Source organism: Budorcas taxicolor, chromosome 16, assembly GCF_023091745.1.
Source record: "Budorcas taxicolor isolate Tak-1 chromosome 16, Takin1.1, whole genome shotgun sequence".
Taxonomy (NCBI): Eukaryota; Metazoa; Chordata; class Mammalia; order Artiodactyla; family Bovidae; genus Budorcas; species Budorcas taxicolor.
Genome location: NC_068925.1, coordinates 38,479,755 through 38,494,712, shown reverse-complemented (window position 1 = coordinate 38,494,712; position 14,958 = coordinate 38,479,755). Strand labels below are relative to the sequence as shown.

Genomic DNA, 14,958 nt, shown 5'->3' with positions numbered 1-14,958 from the left:
CCAGCAGGAGCAACTTCTTGAAACATTTTTCTCCTCCATTGAGTAGGGGTTCTGATCTTAGATTCAACCTTTGACCTTTATGAGGTGGCAGCTTGACCCTATAGAGTATTGCATTTAGAATACAACTGATTCTAGTTCTCTCACCTGCTGAATAATCTCAAGCAAGTTATTTAACTTTTTGAAGATCTAGTTTACATTGATACTTCTGAAGATTAAAGCAATTAGAGAAAATATATATGAAGCATCTACCATATGATGGTCACTTGATATGTTTTGTTCAAACTAAACCAAAATTCAATCCTAGTTGTGACGTTTATATATAGATTAAAAATCTGAATCAGCGTTTCCTTTCCTTAGTGAAAATGAAAGTCATTCAGTTGTGTCCGACTCTGTGATCCCATGATCACTCTTTGTGATCTAGCCTGCCAGGCTCCTCTATCCATGGAATTCTTCAGGCAAGAATACTGGAGTGGGTTGCTAGTTCCTTCTCTAGGCAATCTTGCTGACCTAGTGATTGAACCCTGTCTCCTGCATTGCAGGCAGATTCTTTACCATCTGGGCCACCTGTACAGTTAATCATTTACATTATTTTCTGTTCATTTTGACTGTTAAAGTGATATGGGAAGATAATCTGTTCACAGTTTGGATTTTAAGTATGGAAAGTTATTTGGAATATATGTTTTGGCCAGGCATAGTTGTATTTGTAGTTTACTTTAGGATTGTCTTGCCAAATGGTTGAATTTGGCATTTTAAGACTTTATGTCAAAGAAGTTAACTGAATAGTGCAGTTTACTCAAAGATCTTGATTGGTACAGTGTAGAAAAATAGGAAACTACCTATGCTAGTGTAGAAGTGCTTCATGTGTTCAGTTACCCACGTTCTGAATCTGTGTTGACTAAGTTGAATTTGGACTCAGTTTATCAGCTAACCTCAGACCAAAGGTTTTTCCTGGCTTGCTAGGCCTCCTTATTTGGCAGAAATTTGAGGTGTGGGCCATTTTAATGCATCAGGAAAAGTTTCTCAGGTTCACTTGGGATGTTGCTGCCATTCTTTGGATTTTTTAACTTAAACTCAATTACTGATCACAACTCAGGGTGCTATTTGCTTGTCCCAGATCTTTTTAAAGAGTAAAACAAGAGAGAATGGGCTTAATTTGAAACAGGAGAAACTTTGATTAGACACAGCAAAGATGATGAAACACTGGGAATATACTGACAAGGGATAATATAAAGTCTTGTCCAATTAACATTAAAAACAGCTAAATAACCAACTTTCTAAAATTGTTTGTTAGAAACCTGCCTAGAATGGAAGTAGATGATCTCTTAAGACGTTTTTATCTATAGATTTTGATTCTTGAGTAATTTCAGCATAGCTGTAGTCTATAATAATAAAAAATAAAATAGAGTGGGAGTATTTGTAGCTTAAGGCAATTTATCTGTAAGAAAACAAACTTCTTGCACTCAAGACAAACGTCATGAAATAATACTAAGAAAAATTAGATGCCATGCGAGCCTTAGGGAAATATGCCATCTGCAGTAAAGTGTTTGTCCCCCAAGTTATGCAAATGTTATTTTACACTAGTGGTTAAGTGTTTAATATACAGTATTTAGGCCCAATTAGTGATTCGAAACAGATATATGTTCATAGTACTCTCTCTACCATAGAGGACTGCGTGATTGGTGATGCAGTCTCTGTGGTCTCATCAGCAAATTGTCACAGGTCTGACTAGGCCTTACATGTAGCTTTGGGAGGCGGGGAATTGGGGTAGTTGCAGAAAGGAAAAGGGAAGCAAGGAGAGAGAAACCTAGCTTTCTCATCTTCCAAGGCAATCATGCAGCAATTGACAATTGTCTTTTCTCTTCCAAGCCTTGGGAATTATCAAGGGAAGAACAGAGTCCTCTATACATAGAGAGCTTCTGAAAACCCCATTAGATTGTTATACCTCAGTATTCCTTCAGCTTTGTATGAAGTATTTGAGAACCTCAGATTCCTCCCCAATTAATAAATGATTTCCTCCCCTGACATTACTGGGTTGTCAACCATCTAATACATGTTTAGTAACCACATGCTATGTTCCAAACACTAAAGTTGACACTGAAAATTAAAGGCAACATGAAGTCTCTAGAATATAAAAATTTACAATCTGGATACCAGGCTACTGTTGTCTAGACATGAACTGACCTTTTAGGAGAACTGACCTTTTAGGAGCAGTACTACCACATGGCCCTATCAATAGATACTCTGTACTAATGGCAAATTGTATCTACAGGTTGTTTATGGAAAAGGGAATGAGCCTAGGTTCTCTGGTAAGACTGATGTCTATTGTCTTTCCAGCCAGCCACAGGCTACGTGTGGTTTGATGCTAACAGAGGTTTGTGTCACTGAGATTTTGAATGGCAGCCTTTTACTTTTAATAACTCTTTATTTTGACCATTGGCAAATTGTGTGTATTGTAATAATCTGGAATTATTTCAAACTAGGAAAACAAGGTGCCTTCTTCATTCTAGGATAGAAACAATTATATCTAATAAGACTGGCATATTGAAAGGAGGTAAACTAATGTATGCTTGCATTAACTTCTGACACATCTATTGTTTGTTAGAGTCTCCACAAAAATTATCAGGGCAAGTCTGTGTCAGACAGGAAAGGTGGGTTTATTAATAAACTTCCAGCAAGGAAGACCACTTCTAAAAATGCCATACAACATCATGAAAAGGAAAGCTGTAGAGAAGTTTTCATAGGGTTAGCTTTAAAACTCAGGTTATTTCAGGAGATTTCAAAGGCATGGAATGGATAGAAATTGGTAAAATGAATAGAAAGTAGTTACTTTAAATTAGCTTGCAGGTTGGTGATGGGCACAGAGCAGGGATTTTTGAATGAGTTGTCAGAAACTTCTAAAATGTTCTTTCCAGTGCAGGTGGAGTTCATTCCTGTTTGTTTAACAGTCTTCACAAATTTTCGTTTATCAGATTTGTAAGTTTGTTGTGTATTTTCAATTCCATGCAATCAGATTGGACTTTATGAGATAAACCCAGTTGGGTTTAGTGTTTAGTCTTCTTTTGGAGTTCTTTTTTATATTGCAGAAATTTATGGCTTTTCCTAGTTTGTTAGAATTTACATGTGTGTGTGTATATATACATACGTGTGTGTGTATGTGCATGCATACATACCAAGTCACTTCAGTCGTGTCCAACTCTTGTGCAACCCTGTGGACTGTAGCCTGCCATGCTCCTCTGTCCATGGGACTCTCCAGGCAAGAATACTGGAGTGGATTGACATGTCCTCCTCATACACATACACACACACACACGTACACACATACACACACATGCATGTGTGTGTGTGTAGTCCCTGCCAGTATTATGCATGTTACTTTATTGGTTTTTTTAATTGTCAGCAGTTGGATTAAAAAAAAATAATATGAAAGAAAAGTTATGGTTTCTCACTTAAATAAATTTCCTTTGGTTATATCTTTTACTTTTGGGCATAATATTTGAAGTGATATTGCACAGATAAGCCTCCTCAGTGCTTTAAACAGAGGTTGAAGAGATAATTTTACTTTGAGGTCTGGTTAGAAAATGCTATAGTCAAGACTAAAGGGCAACTTTTGGGACAGTACTACTGAGAAGTAGGTAGTATGTGCATAAAAAAATCAACAACTCTATTATGTGTGTGTGTTTAATTACTTGTATATCTGTGTATACATATTATTGGGAAGAAGTATTTTCTAACATATAAAAGGCATCTTTTTAGCAGCTAATACCATAACCTTAATGAGCAACTCAATTACTCTAGATCTGCTTTAATTTAGTATGAAGAATTGTATTAAATAAACCATATTACATTCTCAATCAGGGGGCTGCCACATTAAAGGAGAAAGAGAAATCTGTTTTCCATCAGTTACATTAGAACACAAAGCAGATCTATGTAGTTCTATGTTACCCTATAGTGTGTTAATCAGATACAAGGTGTGACGGAAGCCAGTGACAAAGAGTTTTCCTGATAGTGAACAGGCTCTGATAATAGGCTGGTTAAGGCCTCATAACGTTTCAGTGGTTAAGTAGTAAACAAAATGATACAGGACTTCAAAAAGGATGGCACATTCCACCTAAAATCAAACCATAAGTCTTTAATGATACTTACAGAGTTTTTGAAAACTAGTGCTTAAGATAATAATGTCATGACTTGAGAAGAGAAGAAAATAAAAGATGAGGCATGTTTACCTTTAAATACAAGACAAACTAAAGTTCCATAGCAAGGATGTTAGGGTGCACTCCTTGTGAAAAGAAGCATTTCAAAAACAAAGAAAAAGAACTATATTTCTAGAGTATTTCCACAATAGCTTGATAAATTTGGATGACATTTCTTGGCTGTTTTTGAGCATCTGAGCTCCCAGAGTTATTTTCTGATGATGAAGAGGTAGTAGTGTAAGAGGAAAGTAGAGATTTGGGGGAGAGGGGTTAAAGGGAATTGGTTTTAATTGATACATGTTGAATTTCTTAAATTTCTGATACTGTATATTCATTTAGAATTGCTATGTAATTTTTAAAAGATGAACTCCATATATTGCTGCTATTCTTCAGTTTGGCAGAGGGATAGTTATTTCGACAGCTTTATGAAGTAATGGTGTTAATCATAGATTTTTATTTAAAGAACATTAGAACTTGAATAAATATTAGATTTGATTTATAATTAAAGAATCTGAGACCAAAAGATACTGAAATACTTTTAGAAAGTTGCATACTTACGCTAGTATCAAACCTAGAAGGAGAACCCAGGATAAGACCTGGGTTCTTATCCAATGTTTCTTGTGTAATACCATACCACATGATTAGTATCTATAAATTTAGACTCTGAGACATAAAGAAACTATGACTTTGCCATGATTACTAAGCTAGATTCATTGAGGATAAAAACAGAAGATAGCTGAGGCTAGGGATTTCAGAATGTTGATCTGTGGGGGTACAAGTTTCAGAGTTGTGCACTATAGAACACACAGCATGACAGCTGACACTGCTGAGAGATATACCAATAATGTGAAATTTCAAATTTAACAAGAAAAACTTTGATAATAGTAATTACATTTATTATAAAATTTCAGACTTATTTTACATCCCAGAAATTTATTCTGTGATGACAGTTTTTTACTTGCGCCTTACTTAGCTTTGGATGAAAATTGCTCGCATTTAAAGTTATTGTAATCATTTCAACTACTGGAGGACAATAGTATTGCCTGGTACCTTTCCAACTTAAAAAAAAAAATAAGTATAAATAAAAGTGTTAAAGATATGACAGAGGAATTTAATACTAAGAATCCTGTGATTAGAATGACAAGAAATACCAGAAGTCTTTTTTCCAAGTAATCCATGGTACTGTCCAGTGATTTTTAAGTGAATATACTTGTCAGAAGTAGCCACAGCCGGTGAAGCTAGATAGGTTCAGCTGTAGCTTTTCTAATATTTATAACTTGTCTACTTGTCCTTCAAAAACAGCCACCAATGAAGTTCTCTGTGAACAGATGTTACGGATACAGTGAATACACCACAATCTTGCTCCTCAAGAGTTCATTGCCAAACAGGAGATATTTAAAGAAATAATTATGACCAAATAAGGCATTATTATTTCTGTTGTTGAAACATAATTGAATTAAATTCTATTTATTTTTTGTAGTAAACCATTTCAATTTTTAGAAGAAATACTTTAATGTTTCTTTTTTTTTTGGCTGGTGAAAATGTTATCTAAACAAAAAGATATAGCAAAAGATATAATTTTAATGCCTAACCACCTGTCATTAGTGCCACATAATTATAGTCACAGAACTATTTGGAAGTTTAAGTCAGGCTGCTTACGTAAATTCTAGTAATACTTAGATAAAGAATTTGTGAAATTTGAGCTTTTCTAGTTTTTGCCATCGGCAGTAGCAGTTGGTAATCCAAACAGAGATGTCTTTAATATATGTAATAAATTGATTTCTATTGATTATTGTATACATTATTCCAAAAAGGTAATTTTAATATTTCCTCTAACTGAAACAAAAGCCCCCTCAAATTATCTTCTTGTAAGATAAAATTACTGCTGAGTATCAAAGAAATTCCTTCATTGAACTTATAAAAAATAATTGACTATTTGTTTACAATAGGAATATGATGAAGAATGGGCCAAGAAAATTCAAAGTGAGAAGTTTCGCTGGCATAACTCTCAGTGGCTGGAGATGGTAGAAAGTCGTCAGATGGATGAGAGTGAGCAGTACTTGTATGGTGATGATCGAATTGAGCCATACATCCATGAAGGAGATATTCTTGAGAGACCTGACCTTTTCTACAGCTCAGGTAAGATGATAACCAAGACAAAAATAAATACTTTTAATGTATGCTATAGGGGTTTTTTGTCTGCCACCTTTCTCATTCCCAAGGTTTATAAGCACTTCTTTTAGTAGGTAAATGGTCTTCTGCTAATGATTTTAGACATAACGTCAGTATACACCAAGCAAACCTAGTAACTCATCATTATCTTTTTCCAAGGTAGTCTTTGATGTGATCTCCGTTAAAAAGGCTGTGACAAGGAAAATTAAAACAAGGAAAATTGCTCTTAATTTATTACTTTCTAGAATGTATAACTTAAAATGACATCTTCAAGATTTACTACTGTTTGAAAATGTGGTATTTTTCTCTGTTCTGTATTTATTTAAATATATAGTTTACTAATTTATGTTTTGTTTTCCAGCGTGTTTAATTTTAACAGTCTCATTTTGCCATGGTTTTGCATTAGTTGGGGCTTCTCTCATAGCTCAGTTGGTAAAGAATCTGCCTGCAGTGCAGGAGACCCCAGTCCAATTCCTGGGTCCAGAAGATCCACTGGAGAAAGGATAGGCTACCCACTCCAGTGTTCTTGGACTTCCCTTGTGGCTCAGCTGGTAAAGAATCTGCCTGCAATGCAGGAGACCTGGGTTTGATCCCTGGGTTGAGAAGATCCCCTAAAGAACAGAAAGGCTACCCACTCCAGTATTCTAGCCTAGAAAATTTCATGGACTGTATAGTCCATGAGGTCAAAAAGAGTCGGATATGACTGAGTGACTTTCACTTGCTTCAGTTTTGAAATAGTAACCCCTATTTGATTCTCTGATTGGGAAGATTTAGACAGTTTATAACAACAGTTTTTTTTCATTCTACACTCTGCTAGTATTTTCAAGGTAAAATTTAATTTTTACATGAATCTTACATTTATTATACCCTTGTTGATTGTGCCATCTTCCTTTGTCCAGGGATTCTGTACTTAGAGCCTAAGTTGTTGCATATTCTGCCTTCTAATGTGTTGTACTATTGCCAATATTAATTACTTTATTGAACTCATTTAGTTGAAGAGATGAAGGAAAGGATTTCTAAGATCTTTAGTAGGTTGGAAATAAAAGGCATTGAAAGTAATTGTATCTGAATAAACGGCTCACTTTTTTTCCTATGTAGTCATTCATATGTTTTCATAATTGTATGCTCTGCATATTGCTCATAAGGCTGAATTATTTTTATATTTGATTTAAGGTACTTCAGTCCTGGAAAGTTGGTACTTCACTTTCAAAATTAAATGGATTTCTTCCTAACTGAACTTAACAGTAGTTATGAAATCTGCTTTGTGTTTCAGCCCAGATGGAGTAGATCATTAATTTCAACTAACCAGAATTTCTTAGTTCAGTAATGGCTAGCAGCTGTTCCTTACCTAGTGAGATCGTCATGAAGTAAAATAATGTAAAATATATGTGATATGAATTTTTTGATAATAGAAATCAGAATTTCTTAGAATCAGGTTTCTTGCTTTGAAAATTGATAGCTCCTTTTCAGTGTGAATCAATGAGCAGTTTCCAAAAATGAATAAAGCTTTTAACCACCTCAGTATTTAACTTTGTTGTTTCAATACAATTAGCTTCTGAACAGATTTCTAAAAAATTATTCAATTTTTCCAAAATCAATTCATTTAAATTAACCTCTTAAAATGAAAATCATAACATTTTTCTGTGAGATACAATTAAAATGTACAATTTAAGCTTTGTGAGAAATCTAAATTGTACATCTTTTTATAAATCTAAATTTAGAAACAGCCACAGCTGATAGAAAAATAAATTGAAGCATTTGAGGAGTGAAATGTTATCATTAGATAGCCTCGTGGTGGTGGTTTTTTTATACCTGTAGCTTGAATATGGTAGACACTTGACAGCAGGGATTACACTGATATAGTTCTCATATGAAGCCATCTGTACTCTTTTATCTACTTTATTTTTCATAAATAGTTCATCAACTAAAAAAATATCTGTGGTATTCTTGATATGTGTCATGGAAATCCAGATAGTGGTAGTCTCTTGTCTTTTATTATGTAAAGTTGTATCTTCAGAAACATCAGAAATTTTATAATACTACAGATTTATTTAGATGCTTGAGCCATCTTATTTGAGTCTCCATGAAACTTAGGGCTGCTTCTGATAAAGGCAACTTTAGAAGTTTTTCAACCACAGAAGTTAAGCTAAATGGCCAGTGATACCCTGGGCTTATCTTTTATTAAAAAATGAAATAGTATTTGCTACTTCCTGGTCAATAACCTCAGATGCAGATGACACCACCCTTATGACAGAAAGCAAAGAGGAACTAAAGAGCCTCTTGATGAAGGTGAAAGAGGAGAGTGAAAAAGCTGGCTTAATACTCAACATTCAGAAAACAAAGATCATGGCATCTGGTCCCATCACTTCATGGCATATAGAAGGGGAAACAGTGGAAACAGTGACAGACTTTATTTTCCTGGGCTCCAAAATCACTGCAGATGGTGAATACAAGCCATGAAATTAAGACTCTTGCTCCTTGGGGAAAAAAAGCTATAACAAACCTAGACAGTATATTAAAAAGCAGAGATATTACTTTGCAAAAAAGGCCCACCTTGTCAAAGCTATGGTTTTCCCAGTAGTCATTTATGGATGTGAGAGTTGGACCATAAAGAAGGCTGAGCGCCGAAGAATTGATGCTTTTGAACTGTGGTGTTGGAGAAGACTCTTGAGAGTCCCTTGGACTGTAAGAAGATCCAACCAGTCAATCCTAAAGGAAATCAATCCCGAATATTCATTAGAAGGACTGATGCTGAAGCTGAAGCTCCAATACTGATGTGAAGAGCTAACTCATTAGAAAACACCCTGATGCTGGGAAAGATTAAAGGCAGGAGGAGAAAGGGACGACAGAGGATGAGATGATTGGATGGCATCACCAACTCAATGGACATGAATTTAAGCAAGCTCTGGGAGATGGTGAAGGACAGGGAAGCCTGGCATGCTGCAGTCAATGGGGTCACAAAAAGTCAGACACAACTGAGCAACTGAACAACAATTTCCTGGTCATTAGTATTGCCTTCTGTATTTTCCAACAGTTAAATATGTCAAAACGTATCTGTTTCTTTCTTGCTATTTTTTTCATTGTTTATTTCTTTATTTTTTTAATATAAATTTATTTATTTTAATTGGAGGTTAATTAAAAATGGATCTTCATTTTATTATATGAAATAGGAATATATTTAACATCTCTTTATAGTTCAGTTCAGTCGCTCAGTCATGTCTGACTCTGCCACCCCATGAATCGCAGCACGCCAGGCCTCCCTGTCCATCACCAACTCCCGCAGTTTACTCAGACTCACGTCCATCGAGTCAGTGATGCCATCCAGCCATCTCATCCTCGGTCATCCCCTTCTCCTCCTGCCCCCAATCCCTCCCAGCATCAGAGTCTTTTCCAGTGAGTCAACTCTTCACGTCAGATGGCCAAAGTACTGGAGTTTCAGCTTTAGCATCATTCCTTCCAAAGAAATCCCAGGGCTGATCTCCTTCAGAATGGACTGGTTGGATCTCCCTGCAGTCCAAGGGACTCTCAAGAGTCTTCTCCAACACCACAGTTCAAAAGCATCAATTCTTCAGTGCTCAGCCTTCTTCACAGTCCAACTCTCACATCCATACATGACTACGGGAAAAACCATAGCCTTGACTAGACGGACCTTAGTCGGCAAAGTAATGTCTCTGCTCTTCAATATGCTATCTAGGTTGGTCATAACTTTTCTTCCATGGAGTAAGCGTCTTTTAATTTCATGGCTGCAGTCACCATCTGCAGTACTTTTGGAGCCCAAAAAAATAAAGTCTGACACTGTTTCCACTGTTTCCCCATCTATTTCCCATGAAGCGATGGGACCAGATGACATGATCTTCGTTTTCTGAATGTTGAGCTTTAAGCCAACGTTTTCACTCTCCTCTTTCATTTTCATCAAGAGGCTTTTGAGTTCCTCTTCACTTTCTGCCATAAGGGTGGTGTCATCTGCATATCTTTATAGTTACATTATTTTTCTTAGTCTAAAATAATTGTGGTTGTAGTTACTAATTCCCTTTCTATTATGAAATTGCTGCTGTTTGCTTTAAACCTTTTACCCACAGAGGAAGTATTTTATAATCTGTAAAGCTGTATTGCTATTTTCATTGTTGTTCAGTCACTAAGTCATGTCCAACTCTTGGCGACTCCATGGACTATAGCACATTTCTAAATGACTTTTTACTTTTTCGCTGTTCTTCTTTATTAATTGTAGTGAATCTTCTTAGCATTTAGTATATAACTATATTATAGAATATGAAACTTAAAATGGTTAGTTTCTGTCTCAGAATCATTGTAAAACTGTAATTTTCACTTACCTGTATATTTATGTGATATATCTTATCAAGTGTGGCCAAATAAGTTATCATTTATCTATTTTAGTCATTTCTTTTTGTCACTTTCTCCACTGTTGATATCCATGTTCTCCCACACAGTCATTTCACTTTTAGCTAGTTCACCAAAGAGCTTAATACTGTGTTTCCATTTGACTTTTAGAAATAAATATATTTCAGTAACAGTATATAAAAAGATACAGAGTTTTTGTAGTTTTTTTATTTTTATGCGCAATATGTGTAAGCCACTTTTTTTTTTACTTTATTTTAATTTACAATACTGTATTGGTTTTGCCATACATCAACGTGAATCTGCCACGGGTGTACACGTGTTCCCAATCCTGAACCCCCCTTCCACCTCCCTCCCCGTACCATCTGTCTGGGTCATCCCAGTGCAGCAGCCACAAGCCTCCTGTATCCTGCATCAAACCTAGACTGGTGATTCGTTTCTTATATGATATTATACATGTTTCAATGCCATTCTCCCAAATCATCCCACCCTCTCCCTCTCCCACAGAGTCCAAAAGACTGTTCTGTACATCTGTGTCTCTTTTGATGTCTCTCATACAGGGTTATCGTTACCATCTTTCTAAATTCCATATATATGTGTTAGTATACTGTATTGGTGTTTTTCTTTCTGGCTTACTTCACTCTGTATAATCGGCTCCAATTTCATCCACCTCATTAGAACTGATTCAAATGTATTCTTTTTAATGGATGAGTAATAGTCCATTGTGTATATGTACCACAGCTTTCTTATCCATTCATCTGCTGATGGACATCTAGGTTGTTTCCATGTCCTGGCTATTATAAACAGTGCTGTGATGAACATTGGGGTACATGTGTCTCTTTCAGTTCTGGTTTCCTCAGTGTGTATGCCCAGCAGTGGGATTGCTGGGTCATAAGGCAGTTCTATTTCCAGTTTTTTAAGGAATCTCCACACTGTTTGCCATAGTGGCTCTACTAGTTTGCATTCCCACCAACAGTGTAAGAGGGTTCCCCTTTCTCCACACCCTCTCCAGCATTTATTGCTTGTAGACTTTTGGATCGCAGCCATTCTGACTGGTGTGAAATGGTACCTCATTGTGGTTTTGATTTGCATTTCTCTGATAGAGTGATATTGAGCATCTTTTCATGTATTTGTTAGCCTTTTTAAATTGAGTTTCAGAAATGACAAAGTTGACAAATTACCTATACTGGCAATAAATTTGCTTTGATTTCATTTTTATTCTAATACATATCCCCATTTTACTCATAACCATATTATCATCAGTACTTTGTTGTTGTTGTTCAGTTGCTCAGTCTTGCCCAACTCTTTGCGACCCCAGGATTGGCTGGTTGATCTTTTTGCAGTCCAAGGGATTCTCAAGAGTCTTCTCTAACACCACAGTTCAAAAGCATCAATTCTTCAGCACTCAGCCTTCTTTATGGTCCAACTCTCACATCCATACATGACTACTGGAAAAACCATAGCTTTGACTAGATGGACCTTTGTTGATCTGCTTTTTAATACACTGTGTAGGCTTGTCATAGCTTCTTTTCCATGGAGCAAGCATCTTTTAATTTCGTGGCTTCAGTCACCATCTGCAGTGATTTTGGAGCCCAAGAAAATAACATCTGTCACTGTTTCCATTGTTTCCCCTTCTATTTGCCATGAAGTGATGGAACCAGATGCCATGATCTTCGTTTTTTTAATGTTGAGTTTTAAACCAGCTTTTTCACTCTCCTGTTTCACTTTCATCAAGAGGCTTTTTAGTTCCTCTTCGCTTTCTGCCATAAGGGTGGTGTCATCTGCATATTTGAGGTTATTGATGTTTCTCCCAGCAATCTTGATTCTAGCTTGTGCTTCAAACAGCCCGGCATTTCTCATGATGTACTCTGCATTTAAGTTAAATAAGCAGGGTGGCGATATACAGCCTTGACATATTCCTTTCCCAAGTTGGAAGCAGTCCATTGTTCCATGTCTGGTTCTAACTCTTCCTTCTTGACCTGCATTCAGGTTTCACAGGAGGTAGGAAAGGCAGACTAGTATTCCCATCTCTTGAAGAATTTTCCACAGTTTGTTGTCATCCACAAAGGCTTTAATGTAGTCAGTGAAGCAGAAGTAGATCATCATTACTTAGAGCACCTCAAAAACGGTGTGTTACATAACTTCTCTAAAAGGTTTCAAATAATTTAATAACGTTAATGTATATAATGCTCTACAGTTTACAAAATGTTTGGTATATATCATCTGTCTTCTCTTTGTTCTCTGGCCGTTTAAACATCACATGAAAGTCTTTGATTCCTTGCTGCTATCTTTGAACCAGTGAGGTAAAGTAGAAGCCTGGGAAGAATACTCCTGAATTTATTTGAATACGATTGCAATCAACAATGCATAATTCCTTTCTAGTATTTCTGTAAAAGAATTATTAATTTCAGATACAGAATACTGAGAAACAGATAGTTCCAAACAAGTTAAACTGCTTGTATTGAAGATTTAAGATATCATTTAACTTCATTCTAATGAAGAATGATTACTCATACATTAGAGTTACCTAAATTTTTTCAAGTCATTAAAGGGCAGTGTACAAGGTATAGTTTATTGAATGAACTGCAGTGTCTTAGGTTTATTAGAAATTAAGTTCAGAAGTATAAATTTACCCTTTTTTATTCATATAGTATCAGGCTTATTTTATTACTAAACTTATTATATTCTAGGCCTATAAAATTTCTTAAAGTAGCTATATTCTGGGTTTATAAAATTTCTGGCTGAATCTTTAAACTGAGTTTTTTTTTAGTATCATCTCTGTTTGATGAAATCCCTGTTTGTAGCTTCCTGTATTCCATTTATCCTTTTTATTCATTTTTCCCTTTGAAGACAATGAGAACTCTGAATCAAAATGAAGATGTTGAGAATTTAACGGTAGTTTTTAATTTAATTTCTTCCTCATCTGGTTCACCTCACTAGACCATGTTTCATGTAATATAAACTTTTAAAGTATAATTTGGGTATTTTTATTTGGTTGTATTTTTATCTGAGTGTTATATTTTTATCTGAGTGTTATATTTCTGAGTGTTAAAATCTTTTATTCTCTGGCATGCTGAATATCTTTGTATTCATTTTCAACGTGTGGTATACATTTTATTTTGGCATTTTACTTTGCTTTGTTCCTCTAAAATTGGCAGGTTTCATAAAACTTGATCTGTAATTATTTGGTTTTAATTTAACAGAGAAACTTGTTGATTTTTGCAGTATTAACTTTGTTAATTTTAGCCAGACCTTAACAAAGTCTTAGATGGATAAAAAATAATCTTTTTAGCTGCTTAACTTTCAATCTGTGGTGTCTTGGCATTCCCATAATTTTGTTTTTGTAACTTTTTTGTGTTTAGCTGGTCTTTTGGTTTATAGAATCTTCAGCTTTTAAGCTTCCTCTTAAGTATTTTAAATTTCCTAAAGTAATAAGGTAAATACCAAAGGTATGATTAACAATTCAACAACTAAATACCAATACAAGTCTTTAATATATGGTATACAGCAAATAGTGAAAGTCACTCAGTCATGTCTGACTCTTTGTGACTCCATGGACTATACAGTCCATGGAATTCTCCAGGCCAGAATACTGGAGTGGGTAGCCTTTCCCTTCTCCAGGAGATCTCTCAATCCAGGGATCGAACCCAGGTCTCCCGCATTGCAGGCGGACTGTTTACCAGCTCCGCCCCAAGGGAAGCCTATATATCCATATAGCAAATGGATAGTGTTATGGAAATACAAATTATTTTACTTTTTTTTTTTAAATTTTAAAATCTTTAATTCTTACATGCTTTCCCAAACATGAACCCCCCTCCCACCTCCCTCCCCATAACATCTCTGTGGGTCATCCCCATGCACCAGCCCCAAGCATGCTGTATCCTGCGTCAGACATAGACTGGCTATTCAATTCTTACATGATAGTATACATGTTAGAATGCCATTCTCCCAATCATCCCACCCTCTCCCTCTCCCTCTGAGTCCAAAAGTCCATTATACACATCTGTGTCTTTTTTCCTGTCTTGCATACAGGGTCGTCATTGCCATCTTTCTAAATTCCATATATATGTGTTAGTATACTGTATTGGTGTTTTTCTTTCTGGCTTACTTCACTCTGTATAATCGGCTCCAGTTTCATCCATCTCATCAGAACTGATTCAAATGAATTCTTTTTAACGGCTGAGTAATACTCCATTGTGTATATGTACCACAGCTTTCTTATCCATTCATCTGCTGATGG

General features: G+C 35.7%; 1 protein-coding gene across 1 annotated transcript in view; it reads left to right on the top strand.

Moving 5' to 3' along the window:
- The window catches only part of KIFAP3 (kinesin associated protein 3), a 146,623-nt gene that overhangs the window by 98,475 nt on the left and 33,190 nt on the right, over positions 1 to 14,958 (top strand). Inside the window, exon 18 of the mRNA XM_052653813.1 lies at positions 6,140 to 6,329. Coding sequence (XP_052509773.1) covers positions 6,140 to 6,329 — 190 coding nt within the window. The remainder of the gene's footprint in view (positions 1 to 6,139; positions 6,330 to 14,958) is intronic.